Consider the following 24,553-nt stretch of genomic DNA (forward strand, 5'->3'; position numbering starts at 1 on the left):
AATAAAATTTCTATTTGTGAATTTGTGTATATTATGAAGAGAAAATCTAAGATAGAGAAATAACTATAACTTGTCTTCTTTTCAGAAAATCTCAGCAATCTGGCAACCTTGTGTACCAATATAGGCGCCCTCAATGGACTACACCTCATTCTTACTACACGTGACTCCACAATGGAAGACTTGGGTAAGTAAACAAAAATTAAAAAAAGGAACTTTTAAATTAATTTACTGAAAATTAGTTCTTTATGTATTATGTAGCAGAGAATTATATGTGCATTAGTAGAAAAGTAGTAAAAAATCATTTACTGACAATGTACAGGCAACTAGTTAAAATTGATGAGAATTGATAGCACAAACAAAGCTAATATACACTAGAATTCAGACTAAAAGACTTTTTAAATTTCCACCAAACGGTTATGTATATAATTCTAAAAATAGATAAAAGAAGTAATGAAAACCCCAATTTAATATATTTGAACCTTTTGGAGGTACATATTAGTATACTGATTTAATGAAAAAATATACTACATGCATGATACACATACTGATCTGGTCATCGAAACTGTATGGTCTGGATTTTGAAGTGTAAGACAGTGATGTAGACAGCTTAATGGAATATCAAATGTATTAAAAAGAGAGAATATAAGTGCGGTATTGCCGGATTTTGCATAAAAATTTCAAACCGCAGAAGTAGGCGTTTACGAAAAATATTGCATCTACGTCGAGTTGGAACTTTATTTTTTACAATTAGTTACACATTTTAGTACAACTGTAATAGATTATATTCAGCTTAGATATATTATCTTCATCTCAGTAGTATACATGAAAGTTTTTAAAATAGTTTATTTTTTTCCACATCCATTTTCCTACAAAACGTAAAAACCGGCAACACTGTATGCCGCTTTATATTTTGTCTCTCTGTCTGTCAACCGGTCATTTATATTTGTCTCTGTCGCATGCAATAAAATACAGACCACGCAGATGAAATGACCAGATCTAGTACCGTATTATCAAAAAAAAAACGGCGTTAGCGATGGCCATGAAATGACTATCGATGACATTTCCCGTATAAATTTACATATAAAATGACAGCGATCTTTATTTAATAGCCGTTTTTATTCGATCATACGGTATAATTGGTATACTTAGCACATGATATGACGTCAAGTGGTATTGACGTATTAGTATAATGCCCTGGATAATAATTATATTAATAAGAAATCAAAAACTCTGAATTTAATAAAGATATGGGTATATTTATTATATTACTTCATTTCGATTCCTTCGCCTGCCACGTTTGGACACAGGACAGTGTCGTCCATGTCGGACACCGGCTGCGCGCCCTCTTTGAGGCCGTGACTGTATTGGCCGTTCCTGTGGGTCTTTTCTGGACCTTTAAGGGCGTGTTTTTTGATGAAATCGATCACTACGACAGGTGCTACTTCGGACATCTCTAAGCGGTGTCCCCAGGACACCAGTGCTAAAGGCTGTAATAAAAAAATACCATGAGAATACTCTAAAATGTGTGTCCTTAAATTATAACCAATTTTTGAGACCTGTAGCGCCATCTATCGCGAAATTAATATAACAACTACAAATGTCATAATAAAAAAATAATAGTACAAATCTTGTATCATCATCAGACTCAATTTTTAAAAAAATATGACAAATTCAGTTATTTCTACTGTGGTATTGCTTAAACAAATTTGACTATTTATTATTATAAATCTCATGAATTGCTGTTATTACTACCAGGCTAAATAATATGTTAGATATTATAAATATTTTAAAAAACACAAATAAAATATAAATCATATTAGGACAAAGCATAAAGCATACCAAACAACAGACAAAACGTAGTAAATAATTATTAATTAATATTTGAATTTCTTACTCTTGTAGATGACAGTAGGTTATAAGGTGTTATAACGTGACGATACAAACAGGACTTGACAAGACTGGCAAGAAGTTTGACTTCATTTTTGTTAGCACAGGGATGATACAGCATCGTTATAGCTCCGTGTTCGAGGTTATGCAACCAGCGTTGCTTCGGTAAGAATGTATATTCGCCGTAGGCCGCCCATAGAGGTCTATGGGTTCCACTAAGAATAAAATTTAATAATTTATTTGCAATGGTCACAAAGTCTATAATATTATTTTAGGTACTTACAATGTTGGTATAATTTCATTATATGAAATTGATTCGTTCATACATCTATGTTGTGCCTGAAAACAAAAAAAAGGTAATACAAATAAAAAGACGTCATGGTCAGACGTCATCTTTAAACTCCTTTTTGTAAGTTTTGTTTAATTTTTTCTTGACAAATTTGAATTTGTTACTTTGTTATACACTTTTATGTGTATATTTTGTTTTACTTTAAATGTTGTTGCTTATTTACAGTTTTTTCTTATACTATTGAGCATCATCTGTTGAAATAATATATTGTCTAACTGGACATGAATATAATAAATTATTTATTCCCTAGTTAAGATAATTTAAAATTTCTTACACTATAGGCCTCAGGAATATGTTCAACACTATCAATCGGATGGACACTAGGATTAGGTTGGTACAAGCGCCTATTTTCCAGACAAGTGTAGTTTTCCTCGTTGTTTAACCAGTCAATTTGAATATTACCCTGAAGGAATTAAAATACTGTCAATTACAACATACAATTTTGTATAGTTCGTTTTTCAGATTACCTTTCCATCGTCACAGCTACTGTCTATCACCCCCATAGCTATTCCGTGATGCGCATCATTTAAATTTTTTCCATCGCTTACTACGGGGTTGGTATCTATATCAGTGGGGTAATGAGGGAACCACCTTCTATGCCACGCATCGTCGTATGGACGTTGTGCTACAATAATTATTATGTATAGAAGATTTGGACAAATTGAACATTATTTATTACCTTTAGCTGAAACTATAGTCATACAGAGAACGACAATATTTTTCAACATAATGATCAAAGGGGTGAAGACAAAGATCGAAAGGAATATTATAACGGCAAACTGAAGCAACGAAAATTTACGACTACACTGGCATATCGAAAGAATCGTGGCTAGTACTCCTTAAGTACCGTTGAAAAAAATTTGCCGATATTTTATATTCTGATTTCTGCTTAAAATTTGAGCGAAAACAGCTGATTTGGCTTTGCGAGCGTTCAACGGGAATTCCTTGAAACTTTTTTTCAAAGTGGTAGATCTCTTTTGTCATATAAATTACTGGTAAAAGTTTTCTGTAAATAGTAAAAATTCGGCAAACAGATGGAGCTAAGTTCCACCGCTACGTGGGCAGTCCAAAGAATATTCTTTTAGCAGTCTCAAAATTTTGTAACATTTCGGACTGATTTCGGACGAAGAAACAGGAAACAGGGCCGTGTTTCCTTCAGATATAATTTTTTATAGATAGATTTAGATTTAAAACCAGTCATACTGTCACACACGTTCCAACTCGTATTTTTTTCAGATTTTTCACATTTTTAATAGGTAGTTTTTAAGTTAACAAGTTTGCGTTGTTTTAATACAATGCTTTAATTATGGTTTTATTTTTAGGAGTCTTATTGCACACCAAGCACGTAAAAACCACCTAAAAGAAGACCTGGGTCATTCTTTATATCATTCTGATGTTTAGCCATGGTGTACGAGATTGATTTTCCATAATCCGATTATAAGTAAGTTTATTTTATTACTTAAGAACAATTTAAATTAATCCTTATTAATAGACTAACCATATTTTTTAAGAAAAAAAAATTAACACAATAATTATTATAGCATAATATCATTCCTTTTTTACAGGTTTTGTATACAACAGTTCCAGGGTAGTACATTCAACCCTTTCATAAATTTTACCCTAGAATATTACCACAGGTAACATAGATGATATATTTGGGATGTTCACAGAATATTGGGACACCCTGTATAGACCGGATTTGTCAAAAAAATTACTGATAATAAAAGTAAAATGTTTTAGTTTGATTAATTTGCACATAAAAGAGCTGTTTTTAGATACTGTAAAAATTTCCTCTGTTTTATTTTTGTGCCATATCTGTTAGGAATTACTTCCTCATGTCATCTACTACCGCTACTTATTTTCTTTTAGTAACAATGGAACTATCTCTTATTAATTATTATTATATTATAAAAAATCTTAAAAGAAATGAGGCGTAATATACTGTTTAGAGTTTTATTTTACTTATACTGATATATTTATTCTTTAGACTTGGCTTACTAAGATGAATCTATGATAATAAACGTTAGTCTATTTCTACAGTTGATAAGTGAAGAAATAACAAGAAAAGCGTATATTTACTTCTTAAAAAAGCGGCCAGTCTATTTAAATTTTTCCTTTGGCGCATTTAATTGATAACAGCGCCATTCTTACTTAGTGACGATCTTTGGAACTATCGTCTAAACGAATGTGGCGCCACCTAACGAAAAATTCAAAAAGTAAGCAAATATAGGTTTCAGTTTTTTTGTTATGGTGGCGCCATCTTGAGTTAAATAGTAAAACTAGGTATTTATAGATTTCTTTAAAAAAACACGCACCTAATGCTATCTAACTTTAAGTAGTTAAACTTCGATTAAAATTTTCTGAGGATTTTAAAGAAATCTATAATTTTTTGTTCCAAAAAAGTGTTGAGTGAGAGCCATCTATGAATAAAATTTTATACTAATATTGAATATTGATTCTAACCAATTCTAACCTTACAAATCTTAGAAAATATTTTTTTTTGTATTTTGTTATGTAAAATATGTAAAAGTAAAATAAATAGTTTATTTTCAGTTTGATCTGGTTTGATAACAAATCCACTAGTTAAATTAAAGTGTACGATCTATATAATATAGTTTATAACTAATTTTTAATATTATTTATCTACCATTCGTATATTTAAGTGTAATCTGTGAAGACAATCAGTATCTACTTATATTGAAGTAACATTTTTTATTACAGATACAGATATGTAATAATACAGTAATAAGAGCTTCTTATGAAGATAACAAAGAGGAATACAACAAGAAAAATGGAAAGAAACGAGATTTTCTTTTGGGAAGATGTGAACTTGCGTAGAACTTCATAAGAAAACCTCATCGATTGTACTCTGCTTTTCAAGTGTGTGCCAAAAGAGAGTAAATCTGGAGCAACAAGATTGGAATCCTGTTGAAAAAACATACCCGCGAGATGGTTTCTGCTTTTAATTGTTGTTCTACATTATTAGGAGATGTATTATTGTTATGAAGAGATGCAGTAGTAAAGGTAAACTTTTTATTTCGCATTGTTTCACTGTGTTTTTTGATTTGTTACAATTTTCTGTAAACTGAATAGTAAAACAACGTGAATGAAATAATAATATGCTAGCATACACACATATATTTATGTTCTTTTACTGCATAAATATGTTTTATGAGATTTTAGTATAATAATTGAAGGGTCCAGAGGAAAAACCTTATAAGCGCCAATTTCTATAGTTTTATAATAATATAGTAGGTCTAACTGGTCCCTACAAAATGTAGGTATAAACTCTGCAGGAAAATAAGGTGTTAAATCCTATGATATTTTTTTTTTGAAAAGATGATGATGAGTTGAGATGGGATGAAGATTTTTAATCTAAAAATGAGTCATTTCAAAAACGTTCAGTATAGTTTATGGTATTTATCGAATAGGAACTTTCATGGCAAATCTCCACGCCGGCGCCGTGAAAAAAAATAGAACCTTCCATTTAAAATCTATGACCTTAATGCAAAGATATATTTGATTTGCTCTGTATATGAAAATTATTCATTAATAGTTAAAAATGTAAGCTACCGTTGGGCCTTATACAGGGTGTCATTGAAATGGTGTAAAAAAATCGGGGGGTGATAGTACTCCTAAAAATAGTAAAAACAGTTCCTATAAGAATAGGGCGGAAAATGCATATTAAGGGAGTTAGGGGCACTGAAACGGTGAATTTAAAAAACGGTTGTTTTAAAATTGTAGGCTTAAAAAAAGTAAAAAATAGAATTTCGAAAAAGAATCCCCTGCCATAAATTTTGACCCTAAATCAAATGGTGATACTGAAAAATTATTTGGAAAAGCGGAAGGGGTAGTTTTTGCAAGGATAGGGTTTTTTTTCGTGAATAACTTTTTTGGGATTATTTTTTTTACAACGTGGGTTCATTTTTTGAAAACTGCATACTTTTTCCTACAAAAAAGATACTCTTGTTGCACATCGCCCAGAGCGATGGTTTTCGAGAAAATTGAAGACAAAGAGTTTGGTCTGATGGGTTGCTAACTGGTTAATCAACATAAACTTATGAAAGTTATGGCGGTTCAAAAGTAACTAAGTAGTTATCAAATAATTAATTGAAAAATCAAAATTTCTTGATTTTTAAAACATCTTATTGCTTTAAAAAACGAAATAATCCAATTACCAAAATTCCTTATTAAAATAATGCATTCCTTAATTCATTCATAGTAAATGTTCAAAGTGACCACCATTCATTTCAATGTAGACATCTGATCTTTTTCTCCACGATCTGCGTAGGTACCCTGTGGAATATCCTTATTGATTTTGTCCGAATTTGGAACAATCAATAATGCGTTGCCATAGTTGCTCTTCAGTACTAATCGCCACTGAGCAAATCAAATTTTTTTAAAACCAAAAAAGTTTATTTCGTTTTTAAAGCAATAAGATGTTTTAAAAATCATGAAATTTTGATTTTCCAATTAATTATTTAATAACTACTTGGTTACTTTTGAATTGCCGTAACTTTTATAAGTTTAGGTTGATTAACCAGTTAGCAACCCATCAAAGCAATCTCTTTTCTTTCAATTTTCTCGAAAACCATCGCTCTGGGCGATGTGCAAGTACCCTTTTTTTTTAGGAAAAAGTATATAGTTTTCAAAAAATGAACCCACGTTGCAAAAAAAGTAACCTCAAAAAAGTTATTCACGAAATAAGCCCCTACCCTTGCAAAAACTACCCTTTCCGCTTTTCCAAATAATTTTTCAGTATCACCCTTTGATTTAGGGTCAAAATTTATAGCAGAGGATTTTTTTCGAAGTCTTATCTCGTTTTTTAAGCCTACAATTTTAAAACAACCGTTTTTTAAATTCACCCTTTCAGTGCCCCTAACTCCCTTAATATGCATTTTCGGCCCTATACTTATATAGGAACTTTTTTTACTATTTTTAGGTGTACTATCACCCTCCGATTTTTTTACACCATTTCAATGACACCCTGTATACTGTAGAAATATTTGAGTGAAAATATTAAATAAAAACCTGATATAAAGCTCTGGATCACCCTGTATAAATACTTTTTTATTTTTTCAGAAGTATTTGCAAGTTATTGGAAATATGAACGTCCGGTATACATCAGAAAGAAAATTCTATAGAAGAATCAAGGAGCAATCCAAGGACCTATGCTATTTAGGCTGTATATTATGTCTAACAATAAATTTGTAATTAATTGTATTTATAAATTATTAATTTTCTAATAAATCTTATTAAAGTTTTCAAGTAGTTTCCTTTGATTCCTTTGAATCAATGACTAAAGAATACACTTTAGTTATTGCTATTTGAAAGGTCTTTAAATTTAAGATAAGGCAGCTAACATTAAAATTGGTGTATTACTGGTTGCTAAAACAATCAAAAATATTTTAAAATAAATATTAATCTAGTTGCCTTGAATTAATTTAATAATATATTAACTCATTTTTAGTCTGTAACTGTGGTCTGTAACCATACGTTACTCCATAAAGATTTGATTTCATTTAGATCAAATCTGGCATACCAGGCACCAAAAATGTGCATTTTTAAAAATATTTTTCTCACATGAATTAAATCGGAAATCGTTGGCCAACGAGCTCAAACAGTTAGACTCATTTACAAAAACGCTAATTACTCAGAAACTCATTAAGATATCCGGGCGCGCTAAGTCGCAATCGATAGGGAATTCAACCCTCTATCTGTACACAAAATTACAACCCCCCTACGAAACACTTTATTTTTTGGAGCAAAAATGAGCAAAGGGGTTAACCTTAGAAAATTTTTGGCTCAAAAAATAAAGGTTATCCGAGGGGGTTGCTATTTTGTATACAGATAGAGGGTTGCATTCCCTATCGATTGGCGCCGAGCACACCCCTGTATCTCTTTAAGTTACGGAGTTATTAACGTTTTAATTTCGAAAACGAGGTCAAAGTGTTAGAGTCAACAAAATTCACCATTTCTGGGTAGTGTTAAAAATTTGTTCGAGGTGTTGAAAAATTTCGCACGGAGCAACCAAATCTTGTACATTTTTGTCATGAAAAATTTCGTTTTGAACAAAAATAAAATATTTTGCGGAATCATATTTCTTAACGTGTACGTATTTTATATAGTGATTATATTTTTGGTTTGCCATTATATATTTTAGACATGCTAGGTTGGTTTTATGCTAGCATTTTTAGGTTGCTATTTTATTTTTTCCTGTTATATTCAGAGCTCTGATTTTTCTTTTAATTGTTATAGTAAAGGGATTTTGCATAAATAAAACACATGTAAGTTTAATATATTAAAATATTTATTAAAAATATTGTCACTGTCAGGGACTCAAGGGTAAAATTTATTGTTTGGGCAGTAAACATCTGCAAAAAAACAATATTCATCTCTTTCATAATTCCTTTATTTTATTACTACATAGATTAGTATTAACGATAAAATCACCAGTATATTTACACACTAGATTACTCCTAATCCTAATATACAAGATTTCAATTTCTCTTAATCAAATTTTATAAATAATATACCTACATTTAGTAAAAAATAATATGTACAAAAAGATATTTACAAATCAATCGTATATATATATATAACATTAACTGATAAGAGGTACCAGACTTATATATAGAACATACACAAATATACCTCGTTACGATATTATCCTAATAATAAAATTATAGTGTAGAATTAGGTACATAATTATAATTGTTTATATAGCCATTATATTTGTTTTGTAAACAAATATTACAGACTGCTTAATAGAGTTATTGATTTTTTTTACTCTAATAATATACTGACTTATATGTCGAATGTCAAATAACCATTTTTTTCAGCGACATTAGACTTAAGATAAAAAACAACGTCACAGTGGCCTTTCATCAATGACAATTTCTGTCGGGCTAACTTCTATATGGCATTTATTATATAAATTATAAAAGTCTCCAAACATGCAAATTATTTAGAGATGTATTACGCCAAAACTATTTTTTAGATGTAAAAAACTATTTGTAATTGTAAAAAAACTATTTATAAATGAAAAAAACTAATTTTTACGCGAAAAAAGCTATTTTTACGCGTATAAAATTATGCGTTACACACAAAGAACTATTTTTTAAGTGTAAAAAACAGTTTTTTACGTGTGAAAAACTATTTTTAAATGAAAAAACTAATTTTTACGCAAAAAAAAAGTTATTTTTACGCGTATAAAACTATACGTTACACATAAAAAACTATTTTTACGTGTAAAAACTATTTATAGATAAAAAGAACTATTTTCTACGCCTAAAAATCTATTTGTTACACATAAAAAATAGTTTTTTTACGCGTAAAAAAGTACTTTTAGGTAAAAAACTATTTTTAAATAAAAAAAACATATTTTTTACGCGAAAAAGCTGTTTTAACGCGTATAAAACTATGCGTTACACACAAAGATCTATTTTTTAAGTGTAAAAAACTATTTTTTAGATGTAAAAAACTATTTTTAATTGTAAAAAACTATTTTTAAATGAAAAAAACTAATTTTACGCGAAAAAAGCTATTTTTACGCGTATAAAATTATGCGTTACACACAAAGAACTATTTTTTAAGTGTAAAAAACTGTTTTTTACGTGTAAAAAACTATTTTTAAATGAAAAAACTAATTTTTACGCAAAAAAAAGGTATTTTTACGCGTATAAAACTATACGTTACACATAAAAAACTATTTTTACGTGTAAAAACTATTTATAGATAAAAAGAACTATTTTCTACGCCTAAAAATCTATTTGTTACACATAAAAAATAGTTTTTTTTACGCGTAAAAAAGTACTTTTAGGTAAAAAACTATTTTTAAATAAAAAAACATATTTTTTACGCGAAAAAGCTGTTTTAACGCGTATAAAACTATGCGTTACACACAAAGATCTATTTTTTAAGTGTAAAAAACTATTTTTTAGATGTAAAAAACTATTTTTAATTGTAAAAAACTATTTTTAAATGAAAAAAACTAATTTTTACGCGAAGAAAGATATTTTTACGCGTATAAAATTATGCGTTACACACAAAGAACAATTTTTTAGGTGTAAAGAACTATTTTTTAGATGTAAAAAACTGTTTTTTACGTGTAAAAACTATTTTTAGATGAAAAGAACTATTTTCTACGCCTAAAAATATATTTGTTACACATAAAAAATAGTTTTTACGCGTAAAAAAGTACTTTTAGGTAAAAAACTATTTTTAAATGAAAAAACATAATTTTTACGCGAAAAAGCAGTTTTAACGCGTATAAAACTATGCGTTACACACAAAGAACTATTTTTTAAGTGTAAAAAACAATTTTTTAGGTGTAAAAAACTATTTTTAATTGAAAAAAACTATTTTTAAATGAAAAAAACTAAAATATATATTAGTATAAAATTATGCGTTACACACAAAGAACTATTTTTTAAGTGTAAAAAACTATTTTTAAATGAAAAAAACTAATTTTTACGCAAAAAAGTATAAAACTATACGTTACACATAAAAAACTATTTTTAAGTGTAAAAAACTATTTTTACGCGTATTAAAAACTATTTTCCACTTATAAAAAACTATTTGTTACACGTAAAAACTATTTTTAACGCGTATTTTTTTAATATATTACTTTTTAAAACATGAAATTCAATTTAATAGCTGGTAACACAATATATTTTTATGCAAAATTTTAATAAATGTCATATAGCGGAGAGGTCGACCTGACAGAAATTACGTTTGACGTTTCATAACCCATTTTGACGCTGTTTTATTTTTACATCCTACAAAATTGTGTTTTATTAAATTTTTACAGTGTGACTAATAGAGAGACCTTAATTTTTTGCAAAAAGTGCATATTATACTAATAAAATTATTAAGTTAATGAATAAGTATAATTATAAAGATCCTAAAATTGTATTCTGATTTAGTTTGCAGTTGTCAATCCTGGACAAAAAGACACAGCAATATTTTATTTATTCTAAATGTTGTAAAAACACTTAAATTTTTGACCGGTATAAACAAATTTCTTTAAAAAACTAGCTAAGTTAAAAATAGTATTTCTAACTCCCCTGATTAAGAAACGACTCCATTACAATTTACTTGAATTCATTAAACTATTTCCAAAGTCACTTTTGAATTGGTTTGGGGCTCTAAAGCTGTTTGTCCAGACGATGCCTACAGAGGCGGTGCCAAGTCCTAACCTAGTACAAGTAAATTTGGAAATAGTATTCCTAAAATGCATCGTAATTCTCTTAAATCACACTCAATAAACAGGCTCAGTAATTATAATTCTAGTAATTCTAAATTGAATTTGTTCAGTTTTTCGCCGATAGCAAATTGTTTTCGGATTCTCTGCTTTTCAGTTGTTCCTCCTTTTGGTTGAGTTTCTTCCAGGTGTCGCCGAGGGCCTTGGCAAAATGGTCGTCCACGCTCAGGCCTGCGTCATCCATGAACTCGATCACGTTGGAGGTGGTCTGGAATTAAGAGAACACAAAAAATTATAAGCATGAAACGAGAAAAGTTTTTTATCAGTGAAAAAAAAACCACATGAGATTTCTTATTAATTCGGTGTAGCAATATCTATGTCATACAGTATACAGGGTCCGTACAGTATACAAGGTCCGTAAGAAAACTTACGAATTTAGGAGTGCAAACCTAAAGTATATACAATTTTAACTTCTATAGGGTGACTCAAAAAAGTGAGTGGATCTGAATGATTTTTTTAAAATGAAACACCCTGTATATTATTGCCTTTTTGGCTTCTTTTCAGATCACTTTACATAATCCTAAGATATGAGTAAATATATTTCGATAGTTTCCGAGATATTAAAAAATAAATCAAAACTTAAGTTTCTTATTCTAGAAGCTACAGCACGACGCACTATTGCCGGACCCTGTATAATAAAGCAATAATATAAAATAAATAAAAGGATTTATCCATTTTATATTATTTTTTCGGCATAATCTTATTGTCTCTAGTAAAAAAATAAATTACCTTTGGAGCTGGTGGGGACGGTGGAGGTTTCGCTGGTGGTTCTTCCTCCTTTGCCGCAGCACCGTTATTTTGAAAAAGTGTGTGATAGTCGTTACCTAAGGATCTTCTAAAGTGTTCTTCTATGTCAGGTTCACACATAGAAATTCCTAGAAAAAAAAGTTAGTTCATTTATTTTTTTTGAAAACTTACTATACACATGGTCACATCATCTGCGCGGTCTGTATTTTAATGAATGCGACAGAGATACATATAAATGACCATTAATACATGATATTTGACAGCCAGAGAGACAACATAAAAAACGATAAACAGTTTTGTTGGTTTTTTCGGTGTGTAGAAAAAATAAACTATTTTAAAAACTTTCCTGTATACTATACTATAATTCACCATAATACTATATATTATTGTTACGTTTTTCGTCGGTTCCGTGTGGATAGAAAGTCACAATTTATTTAAACACTATTTATTTAACACTAATTAACAAAAACAATAACGATAAAAGACTTATAGAACTATTTACAAACGATTTATAACTAAGAATTTATTTTGAATTTTAGCGCGTCAACTGTATATTTACTAACTGCCCCCTCTAGGCCCACTGCCGCCGACTTTTTATACCGACGGGTAAAAGAAATCTAGAATGGTCCAAAGATCGTTGGAAAAACAATAACGACTTGTAGAACTATTTACAAACGATTTATAACTAAGAATTTATTTTGAATTTTAGCGCGGTCAGGTAACTGTATATTTATAACTGCCCCCTCTAGGGGTCACTGCCGCCGGCTTTTATACCGACAGGTAAAAGAAATCTAAAGAATAGTCCAAAGATCGTTAGGCGCATAGAGAAGGTTTTCAATGTTCTCGTATGTACTAGTCCCATTCCAGTGGGACTCGATTCTTCTCGAACGAATGAATCATTGCGGTGTCTATGCGATGTTAAGGTCATCCGTGGCGGGCCATATTGTAAGGTTAGGTTGAGTCCACACCGGCCCGCAACACTGCCTCCCTTCTTAGGCACATGCTCGTCCCGAGATGTATACGGTGAATGAAGGTATTTGCAAAGCTGGCCCCTGGTACATTGCGAAGTCTGGTAGAAATAGCAGTCTACAGTTTTCTCTCCCGATCTCAGCTTTGGGTTGTAGCAGCAAACGAGGATCTCGATTCCCGTAAATCTGAACAAGACTTCAATCATGTTCCGGATTGTACGCCAACTCAAACCATCGAGTCCACACGCCAGCTTCGGAATGGCTAATCGTGCAATGTTGTTGTTTAGCAGGGCTTCTCTCAGTTCAATCAGGGTCTTCCATAGATTGAGATAAGTCGGCTTACTCGGGGACCATTCCTTGGTGACCAGGTAGAAGATGTGCCTTGCTTGACCATGTGCATTGTCGGTTAGCCTCAAGACGCTTCCAACCTCTGGATCCTGTCGGCGTAGTTCTCCGACACGCCCAAACTTCTCATTGAACGTCGCAGCGATTCCTCTGGACATCCGCAAATCTCGAGCCACACAATGAGCGAGCGAATAATCAGGAGGCACGGAAAAGAGGTCTCGTTGATCTTCTTTGGTTACACCATAGCGAGCCTTCTCACTGCTGTTGTATCGGGCCATGAAATCGTCAAAGGACATCTCCGAATCAGGGGGATCAAAGCTGCAGGTTCTCACGGTCCCAGCACGATCTTCTATTTCGCCTTGGTAGGGGCTCAAACGGTTGAAATGGACTACCCTCGGTTTTCCTTTTGGCAATTTTCTGATACGGTATACGACGTCATTAATTCTATCCATGACTTCGTATGGCCCTTCCCACGAGGATTGTAGCTTCGGAGATAACCCACGACGTCTCTGCGGGTTATATAGCCACACCAACTTCCCTGGTTGGTATCCTCCATGCTCAGCTTGAATGTCGTAGTGTTCCTTCATTCGGTCACTAGCACTTTGAATATTTAGGCGGACTCTCTGATGAATGTCGTCCATCCTTTGACGTAGTGTGTGGACATAATCTTCTCCGGCGACTTCTTCTCCCGGTCGGCAACCAAATTTCAGATCACAGGGTAGGCGCACTTCCCGTCCCATAACGATGCTGGCTGGAGTTTGCCCTGTAGATTCTTGGACGGATGAACGGTAGGCCAACAGGAACAGGTGAAGAAATTTGTTCCAGTCTCTTGGTGGTCAGAGACTACTTTGGCCAGATAACGGTTGATAGTTCTGTCATGCGTTCAACCATCCCATCGGATTGTGGATGTAGAGCAGTCGTCCTGGTCTTGCGGATGTTCAGGACTTCACAGACGCCTTGGAACAGATTGGACTCAAAGTTTCTTCCCGGATCTGAATGAAGCTCCATGGGAACACCAAACCTGCAAATCCACTCTTTAACAAGGGCATCAGCAACGGTGGACGCTTCTTGATTTGGCAACGCGTAGGCCTCGACCCATTTGCTGAAGTAATCCATTACTACCACAATGTATTTGTTGCCATCGTTCGTCTCCGGGAAAGGACCAGCCACGTCGATCGCTATTCGTTCGAAGAGACTGCCGACATTGTACTGGCGCATAGGGGCTTTACCACGCTTTTGTGGCCCATTGATGGCTGCGCAAATGTCACATTTCTTACATCAGGCCCTCACATCAAGTTCATCCAGTAGAACCGTTCACGCAGCTTGCCAAGTGTTTTGGTAACACCCAGATGTCCACCGCTGGTTCCATTGTGAACTTCCTCCAAGACTTCTGGGACCCTCTTCTTTGGAATGACGATCTGCCTTTTCTCTTCTTGTCCCTCCGGTCTCTCGATCACACGGCGAAGTAGTCCGTTATCTATTACCAAGGAATTCCACTGGGCCCAGTACGACTTTACGTTCGGCGAATATCTGCAAACTTCTTCCCACGTTGGTCTTTGGCCTGTGTTTTTCCAGTTAATTACTAAACCTAATTCTGGGTCACTGGTTTGGTCATTTGCAAGAGTTGTTCTTAGGAGTTTCACTTCTTTCTCTTCTGCTCGGGAACAATGCTTACAGTCCTTAGCGCAAGGTCTTCTGGAAAGTGCGTCGGCATTCCGATGGATTGCCCCAGCTCGATGTTCTGTGTCGAAGTCAAATTCTTGTAATCGTTCAATCCATCTAGCTACCTGCCCTTCAGGATTCTTAAACTGCAACAGCCATTTCAAAGCAGCATGGTCTGTTCTTAACAAGAACTTTCTTCCATAGAGATACTTGTAGAAGTGTTCCACTGCTTTAACTACTGCTAGTAATTCTCGTCTGGTTACACATTAGTTCCTTTCCGGTTTTGACAAGGTCTTACTAAAATAACCAATGACTTTTTCTTGACCATCCTGGATCTGAGACAGAACAGCGCCTAACGCAACATTGCTAGCGTCGGTATCCAATATAAAGTTTCCGTTGCCAAGAGGGTAGCTAAGTATGGGCGCACTAGTCAGGGCCTTCTTCAATTTTCGGAATGCCTCGTCAGAATCTGAGTCCCAAGAGAAACGCCTCTCGCCTTCGGTAAGTCTGGTCAATGGTTTTGCGATGGTGGCGAAACCCTGTACATAGCGGCGATAGTATGTGCATAGTCCCAAAAGCTTCGTAGTTCATGTTTATCTTTAGGTATTGGCCACTCTTCCACTGTCTTGGTCTTCTGTGGATCTACCGCAACTCCTTGGGAGGAGACTACATGTCCCAAGTAGTGTACCTTTTCTTGACACAGATGACATTTTTTGGGGCTAAGTTTCAAACCAGAGCTCCCTAGTCGCTTGAAAACTTCTTCCAAATTCTTCAGATGATCGTCAAAGGATTTCCCAACCACTATGATGTCATCCAGGTACACTAAACAGGTAGTCCAGGATAGTCCCTTTAACACAGACTCCATTACTCTCTAAAGGTAGCTGGCGCGTTGCACAATCCAAAGGGCATGACGGTAAATTGCCACAGTCCGGAGCCCACCGAGAACGCTGTCTTCTCTCTGTCTTTCGGCGCCATGTCGACTTGCCAATATCCACTCTTCAGATCTAACGTAGAGAATATCGTTGACCCCGCCAGCGTGTCTAGAGTATCGTCTATCCTCGGCAGGGGATAGCTATCCTTCTTGGTAACATTATTGAGCTGCCGATAATCAACACAGAACCTGGTGGTACCGTCTTTCTTCTTTACTAGTACTACCGGCGATGTCCACGGGCTGTTAGATGGTTCGATGACACCCTCTTCTTTCATTTCTCGAAGGATTTTGTCAGCTTCTTCACGTTTGGCGAGCGGAAGTCTTCTCGGATTTTGTTTGATTGGTCGTGCATCTCCGGTGTCAATTTTATGTTGTACTAAATTGGTACGACCTCTATCTCCTGCTTCTCCTTTATCAAACACGTCTTGATACTTGATTATTAGGTTTCTCAATTTTCTACTATTTTCGGGAGATAATCCTTTAACGTTTACTAACTCCTTCACCATTTTGTCCGGAATTTTTGAAGTCGAAACTTTGGAGGCTTCCACGCTTCGAATGACTGAGGAGCCGAACAACAGTACCCTAAAAGGGTTCCCTTCTTCAAGGATACAGAATAATAATTTGTGTTCATTACTCTCGCCGGTACAGTTTTCTTCGCTCGTAGCAGGGCTTTTCCAACAGCGATCCCCCGTCCTATTTCGCTGTCATGGTTCCTTGGCTCCAACAGAATAATACTCCCATTATTCATTTTATCTTCCAGGCAACCATCCAAAAATATCTCACAGCGCTCAGGGATCGAAACATCTTCTGCTACCACCACGCGAAGCGTCTCCTCACATTTTCGATGTAGAACCACTTCTTCTTCATTTATTTTCAAAATTCCCTGTTTGAAGTTTAGTTCAAAACCTCTAGTGGCCATGATGTCCATTCCGAGAATAAGTTCATCTTCGATATCTGCTACTACCACTGGATGTTCAAAACTGGTGCTCCCAATAACAAAATTAAGGTTTACTTCTCCATGGACAGCAGCAGAGCCCCCCGTAGCAGTACGTAGTCGCCATTGTGTTGTTTTAACCTTCTTCGATGTTTTAAGAATGTCCGGTCTGATAATAGTTTTCGTCGCTCCTGTATCCAACAGCATAGTCCGGAACTCTCCATCAACAAAACCATCCACAAACATGCTGTTGAATTTGTGTTGTAGCGAGGCGTCTCGAGCAGTTTTCGTTGGGGCATGTTGGGTACAGGTCGACGTGTGCCCCTTCATTTCGACCCTTAGTAGTTTTCCGACCTCGACGAAGCCGGTTCTTCGTTCTTCTCCTTACAACGGCTTCGCACGTGTCCTACCTGTCCGCAGTTCCAGCAACGAATCGGTCCCTTCTTGCCCATGTACTGGTCCATTACTTTCCGAACAATCCCTTCCACGGATTCGTCGGAACATTCGTCGATGGCCCGTACTCTTCCTAAAGACCGAGGACTTTGTTTCGCGGCCTCGAATTCTAGGGCACGTGCTAAAGCATCCACCAAGTGCGTTGGGTGGGCTAGGAGAAGCGCTTGTCTTGTCTCGTTGTCACGTAAGCCATCGGAGAATGCCTGTACTGCCAACCGCTCCATAACATTCTCGGGCGTAGCAGGGTACGCAAGGCGAACGAGACGGGCTACATCGGCTTCAAACTCCTGCAGAGACTCATTTGCCTTTTGAATGCGATTTTTTAGCTGGGAATGATAGACATGTTCCAAATGAGCTTGGCCGTACCTCATTTCTAAATGTCGTACCAATTGCTGATAATCTCCTGTTCCGATGGTGACAGTGTCTGCAGGATATCAGTCGCATCTCCCCGCAGTGCGATAGTCAAAGCGGTAGCTATTTCAGCGATTGTCCAGCCGTTTGCTCTCGCAGCGGCTTCAAATTAACAAAAGTAGTTGGCCCAAGCGGTTTTTCCGTCAAACTGCGGAGGTTTCATAACTGATGTTGAGGTATACCTATTTTCGACTAGTTTCGGTGCCTCCGATGTTTCTTGACATTTTGGTGAATTGGCCTTTTCTATTTCTTGTTTTAAAATTTCGATTTTTCTATTTACATCTTCCTCAATCTCTGTTATTTTATCTTGTGTATCTATTATCTTTTCTTCTAATTCCTGTATTTTATTATTAAAGCTGGCCTGTATATCTTTAGAATTTTCTGCGATCTTATCTTCTAAAATATTAATTAAATCCTGGGAATTTTTCATCATTTTATCACTGATTTTATCTTCTAAATTATTCAAATTGCCGTTTAAATTGTCTTGCAATTCTCGGGAATTTTCTGTAATTTTGTCATTCAAACTGTCTTCTAATTTTTGAGAGTTTTCCGTCATTTTATCTTCTAATTTTTGTAGGCACGAGTCAAGGTCACCTTCGAACTCAAAGCAAAATGTGTCCGGATCCTCGCCTTCCTCCCTCAAAACGTCTCTCAGTCTGGTTTGCAAAATACTTTTCTTTCCATCTGTCTCGCACTCTCTCTCTTCCAATATGGATTTCAGTTCGGACACTTTCAAGTCTTTCAACAATTTCTTCGGAGCCATTGTTAGTCTTTTTATTTTTCTTATCACACACGCCACACCTGACACCAATTGTTACGTTTTTCGTCGGTTCCGTGTGGATAGAAAGTCACAATTTATTTAAACACTATTTATTTAACACTAATTAACAAAAACAATAACGATAAAAGACTTATAGAACTATTTACAAACGATTTATAACTAAGAATTTATTTTGAATTTTAGCGCGTCAACTGTATATTTATAACTGCCCCCTCTAGGCCACTGCCGCCGGCTTTTATACCGACAGGTAAAAGAAATCTAGAATAGTCCAAAGATCGTTAGGCGCATAGAGAAGGTTTTCGAATGTTCTCGTATGTACTAGTCCATTCCAGTGGGACTCGATTCTTCTCGAACGAATGAATCATTGCGGTGTCTATGCGATGTTAAGGTCATCCGAGGGCGGGCCATATTGTAAGGTTAGGTTGAGTCCACACCGGCCCGCAACATTATTAATTACTATACATATATATAGATTTAATATAATATAATACATTTTTAAAAATGTTTTGGCGTATTGTGGTGAATTACGTGTTACATTTTACCCCCCCTACTGGAGTAAAGTTATTTTTCTCACAATAGTAGATAACATAGTTTTATTGCTTACCAGCTGGTAATTCTTCTTTGACTTTAGGCAAGGGAGGGACACCGTTGTATATGACGATGGTTTTGTAGTCGCTCTTGTACGACGATCTGTAGCCGGGATTGCTCATGGTTTGAGCGTAGGAAGGTGGCAAACCTCTTTGCCGCACGCTCATGTCCAGAGGAGCGTCCGCACTGGCATCTGCGTCTTTTTTCAACTGAAATCCTGAAAAGACGAAAATATTAATCGAGAATCAATGTTGCACATTACCAGAACAACATAGACGCAGTTGCGCAAATAGATAGAGGGCTAGATATAGAATCGGTGATAAATCTACGAATGTTATTTGCCACTTGTCAAAAGTCAAAGTAAAAAAGTAGCGGTGTCAACATTGCGACGTGCATTTGTCAAATAATGTGACGACGTGCAGGCCAATGTTTAGTAGATAATAATTTAATAATAAAGATAAATAAAGTATAACCATACCGTTGACATTTCCTAAACTACTGGTTCCATTGGATATACTGGCTTCTGGACTGGACGGCTCTATACCTAGAATTTCGGGGACTTTTGGATCCGACTTTCTGGAATATTCTGGCAACAAACGTCTCCGATCTCTTTTCCATTTCGTCGTTTGCTTGTTTTGTTTATTTGGTTCGTCTGAAACAACAGAACAAGAGTAAATAAAAATAATATTTTTTTAAAAAGTTTGAAATATTTAAACTCAATTATGATATGGTATATCAGTATATATTCTGATTCAGTCATGAACATTAAATACAGGTAAAGCTCAGTTGTAGTAGTCCAGTTAGAGTGTTTATACCGGGGAGAGAAGTTATAGATCCATTAGGTCCACCTTTCTTGAGTTATAATCCTAGATCATATATACTTACGTGGATAAGTAAGTTCTTTTTGTGTTGCACACTTCTACTCTATCCATCCTTGTCGAGGACCTATCGTCCACGGGCCAAATTTGAATATTAATTTTAAAAATTTAATTTGTAAAATGCACATATTTGAACAATAAATTGAATGTTTATTGTCACAGAAAGTTAAATTATATAAAAAAAAATACATTTGGTCACTCCGAACGAATAACAATATTCTTAGAAAATCGAACCAAAAAGTATGCGTGTGGTTTAATATAAATAAAAGAACAACTGAATACTTTACTTGCCTATGAAAAGATAATTCGGGGACCTTTATATTAGAACTTCCACACACCAAACACTTTCTAGTCATTTTCATGAGTATTTAAAAAGGCCAACGAAAAAAAAAATAGAAATATGATTGCACAAACTTAAAATTAACTTCTTACTAAACACAGAGTTATTGCCGCTACTAAATAATTTCATTTAAGATCAAATACACGTGAAATTATAAACAGGCCTATTAGAAATAAGATACTTTATTTATATTAGTAATTAAGTCATACTTCTATTTCTTATTAGAACGAAGAAAATTATTAAGTGAATAGTACAATCACTGTAATCGTCGATTGCAATCCTAAAGGTTACTCACCAGCATCCGTTTGAATAAAACGAAGATCTTCTCTTCATTCATAAGATCAGAAACAGGTAAAGATGGAAAGAGAAAAAGAAATGGGGAATAAAATGAAGGAAGAAACGCTAACAGTTTTAAATTATTCAAAAATTAATATTCTCAGTAGCTTTAAGAGTGGTTGAAACATAAAAAGTATAAAAAGAATTAAAAATTTGCAGTAATTTTTATTAAGAGTGTGTCAATTTAAAAAAAACTATACAGGGTGAGCTTAAATAAGTGCAAATATTTTCAGGGCTGGTAGATCTCGATAAAAGAAACATATTTTCTCTTTACCGTTTTTCAAATAAGTTATTTTACTTTTACCAAAAAAAAAGGATTTTTTGCTTAAATTTTGAGAACAACTGGACCTTTTTTCTGGGATTTATTTGTTGTAAATTTAATCTACTAGCTGTATTGTTATATTATAAAGTAAGTACTATAAGAACTATATTATTAATATTTTACATAATATTATCAAGAAGTTACAATAAGTATAGCATCTTCTACCCTCAAAATTTGATTCGAACCCCTAAAAGTTCTTTTGGGATTTAGGAGGAAGAAAATTATAATAAATCGAAACATTATTAAGACTTTAACACCCTGTAGTTATGAAACAATGCAGAATCGGACCTATGTTGATATTAAAAATAAATCTTATTTTTACGTGAGGAACCTTCCCACTTCCCAAGCACATGTTTTTTGAAACACCCTGTATACAAATTTTTAAAAAATGAGAAAATGTAGCTAAATTTTTTCATTAGTACTACTTCAAATTATTCCTCCACAAAGACATTTCTAACAATTCCTTTACTAAATATAGTAGATATCTACTTCCATATTAGTAGTATCAGTGCAACCGTTAAATTTTCACAAAACAATGAAAAAAGTCAAGTAAAATATCAGAAAATTACGATATCCAATGGATTCTCATTGAAATATAGTAGTACTGAAACTCTTGATTCATAAAATTGGAAACAGTTAAAGAAAAATTGCCCAAAATACACAAGACAATTTATTGACCAATAATAATAAAGTAGTCAAAATATATACTTAAAATAAAACATTTTTTAAGACTATGAGCAAAAATTACCTCGATCAATCCAGGGCTGCCACAAGCAATTCGAATTTTTCGACTGGTATTCCTTCAAACACTTCCTCCGCATTGTCAAAGACAACTCCAATAACTCTTTTACAAAATAAGGAACTTCCATATTAGCAATATCCTGTTCGTACATGTTATTTTTACAAAACTACAAGGGTCACTTATATCACCGCCTTCGGAGGGCTGTAGTAGCGTTACCACGCTCAACGAAAAATAATCGTAGTAGTGGGAGCCTCTGAAAAGTCTTCATTCATAAGAAGATCGAGGAAACAGGTAGAGAAAATGGTCACAAGATGATCAAAAATTCTTGAGAACAAAAAAGAACACCGGAATTTGTTATTCAACTTCACATCATTAAAAACTAGTTATTTGGATAATGAAAACTTCAACAGCTCTCATACTAAACAACTTATTTCTCTACACAATAGCAAGAATTTGAAGTCCATTATCGAATGCACAAAATGATTGGGAAAAGAACAAAATAATTAATTATTTATCTTGAAAATAATTAACGATAGAAGAGTCTGCAAGTAATTGGAGTAATATAAAAAAGTAGTAATTGTTACATTATATACTATCAAACTGCAAGTAAACAGTACGATACAGACAATTTATTGACGAATAATAATAAAGTAACAAAAATTACCTCGACCAATCCAGGGCTGCCATAAGCAATTCGAATTTTTCGACTGGTATTCCTTCATACACTTCCTCCGCATTATCAAAGACAACTCCAATAACTCTTTTACAAAATAAGGAACTTCCATACTAGCAATATCCTGTTCGTACATGTTATTTTTACAAAACTACAAGGGTCACTTATATCACCGCCTTCGGAGGGCTGTAGTAGCGTTAGCACGCTCAACGAAAAATAATCTTAGTAGTGGAAGCCTCTGAAAAGTCTTCATTCATAAGAAGATCGAGGAAACAGGTAGAGAAAATGGTCACAAGATGATCAAAAATTCTTGAGAACAAAAAAGAACACCGGAATTTGTTATTCAACTTCACATCATTAAAAACTAGTTATTTAGATAATGAAAACTTCAACAGCTCTTCATACTAAACAGCTTATTTCTTTACACATTAGCAAAAATTTGAAGTCCATTATCGAATGCACAAAATGATTGGGAAAAGAACAAAATAATTAATTATTTATCTTGAAAATAATTAACGATAGAAGAATCTGCAAGTAATTGGAGATATATAAAAAAGTAGTAATGGTTACATTATATACTATCAAACTGGAAGTAAACAGTACGATACAGACAATTTATTGACGAATAATAATAAAGTAACAAAAATTACCTCGATCAATCCAGGGCTGCCACAAGCAATTCGAATTTTTCGACTGGTATTCCTTCAAACACTTCCTCCGCATTATCAAAGACAACTCCAATAACTCTTTTACAAAATAAGGCACTTCCATACTAGCAATATCCTGTTCGTACATGTTATTTTTACAAAACTACAAGAGTCAATTATATATCACTGCTTTCGGAGAGCTGTAGTAGCGCTACCACGCTCAACGAAAAATAATCTTAGTAGTGGAAGCCTCTGAAAAGTCTTCATTCATAAGAAGATCGAGGAAACAGGTAGAGAAAATGGTCACAAGATGATCAAAAATTCTTGAGAACAAAAAAGAACACCGGAATTTGTTATTCAACTTCACATCATTAAAAACTAGTTATTTGGACAATGAAAACTTCAACAGCTCTCATACTAAACAACTTATTTCTCTACACAATAGCAAGAATTTGAAGTCCATTATCGAATGCACAAAATGATTGGGAAAAGAACAAAATAATTAATTATTTATCTTGAAAATAATTAACGATAGAAGAGTCTGCAAGTAATTGGAGAAATATAAAAAAGTAGTAATGGTTACATTACATACTATCAAACTGCAAGTAAACAGTACGATACAGACAATTTATTGACGAATAATAATAAAGTAACAAAAATTACCTCGATCAATCCAGGGCTGCCACAAGCAATTCGAATTTTTCGACTGGTATTCCTTCAAACACTTCCTCCGCATTATCAAAGACAACTCCAATAACTCTTTTACAAAATAAGGCACTTCCATACTAGCAATATCCTGTTCGTACATGTTATTTTTACAAAACTACAAGGGTCAATTATATATCACTGCTTTCGGAGGGCTGTAGTAGCGCTACCACGCTCAACGAAAAATAATCGTAGTAGTGGGAGCCTCTGAAAAGTCTTCATTCATAAGAAGATCGAGGAAACAGGTAGAGAAAATGGTCACAAGATGATGAAAAATTCTTGAGAACAAAAAAGAACACCGGAATTTGTTATTCAACTTCACATCATTAAAAACTAGTTATTTAGATAATGAAAACTTCAACAGCTCTTCATACTAAACAGCTTATTTCTTTACACATTAGCAAAAATTTGAAGTCCATTATCGAATGCACAAAATGATTGGGAAAAGAACAAAATAATTAATTATTAATCTTGAAAATAATTAACGATAGAAGAGTCTGCAAGTAATTGGAGATATATAAAAAAGTAGTAATGGTTACATTATATACTATCAAACTGGAAGTAAACAGTACGATACAGACAATTTATT

General features: G+C 33.9%; 2 protein-coding genes and 2 long non-coding RNA genes across 8 annotated transcripts in view; 2 read left to right on the plus strand and 2 right to left on the minus strand.

Annotated features, from left to right (window-relative positions):
* Positions 1-900: 900 nt before the first annotated feature.
* LOC115890780 lies at positions 901-3,159 on the minus strand. The gene is made up of 6 exons (XM_030911119.1): positions 2,916-3,159; positions 2,704-2,861; positions 2,511-2,639; positions 2,171-2,226; positions 1,895-2,102; positions 901-1,487 (listed from the first exon to the last, which is right to left on the minus strand). The coding sequence occupies exons 1-6, from the start codon at positions 2,962-2,964 to the stop codon at positions 1,266-1,268; spliced, it is 822 nt and encodes a 273-aa protein (XP_030766979.1). The 5' UTR covers positions 2,965-3,159; the 3' UTR covers positions 901-1,265.
* A 218-nt stretch (positions 3,160-3,377) lies between these two features.
* On the plus strand, positions 3,378-3,871 carry LOC115890782. Its single transcript, XR_004051703.1, has 3 exons — positions 3,378-3,492; positions 3,559-3,677; positions 3,802-3,871. It is a non-coding gene; the product is annotated as an uncharacterized LOC115890782 (long non-coding RNA).
* Positions 3,872-4,719: 848 nt separating this feature from the next.
* On the plus strand, positions 4,720-7,470 carry LOC115890781. Its single transcript, XR_004051702.1, has 3 exons — positions 4,720-4,831; positions 4,958-5,260; positions 7,319-7,470. It is a non-coding gene; the product is annotated as an uncharacterized LOC115890781 (long non-coding RNA).
* A 3,434-nt stretch (positions 7,471-10,904) lies between these two features.
* The window catches only part of LOC115890779 (transcription cofactor vestigial-like protein 4), an 82,755-nt gene continuing 69,106 nt past the window's right edge, over positions 10,905-24,553 (minus strand). For 4 of the 5 annotated variants that reach the window (XM_030911117.1, XM_030911115.1, XM_030911118.1 and 1 more), the window contains 4 exons: positions 19,800-19,973; positions 19,338-19,538; positions 12,231-12,376; positions 10,905-11,709 (listed from right to left, as the gene is read on the minus strand). In XM_030911117.1, the coding sequence (XP_030766977.1) occupies positions 11,551-11,709; positions 12,231-12,376; positions 19,338-19,538; positions 19,800-19,973 (680 nt within the window). In that variant the 3' untranslated portion in view covers positions 10,905-11,550. Of the gene's footprint in view, positions 11,710-12,230; positions 12,377-19,337; positions 19,539-19,799; positions 19,974-21,945; positions 22,106-24,553 lie in introns of those variants that run through there. The other variant, XM_030911114.1, reaches the window with a different exon arrangement.

Source organism: Sitophilus oryzae, unplaced genomic scaffold (genome assembly GCF_002938485.1).
Source record: "Sitophilus oryzae breed Bouriz unplaced genomic scaffold, Soryzae_2.0 scaffold_910_pilon_pilon, whole genome shotgun sequence".
In the NCBI taxonomy this organism is placed as follows: Eukaryota; Metazoa; Arthropoda; class Insecta; order Coleoptera; family Curculionidae; genus Sitophilus; species Sitophilus oryzae.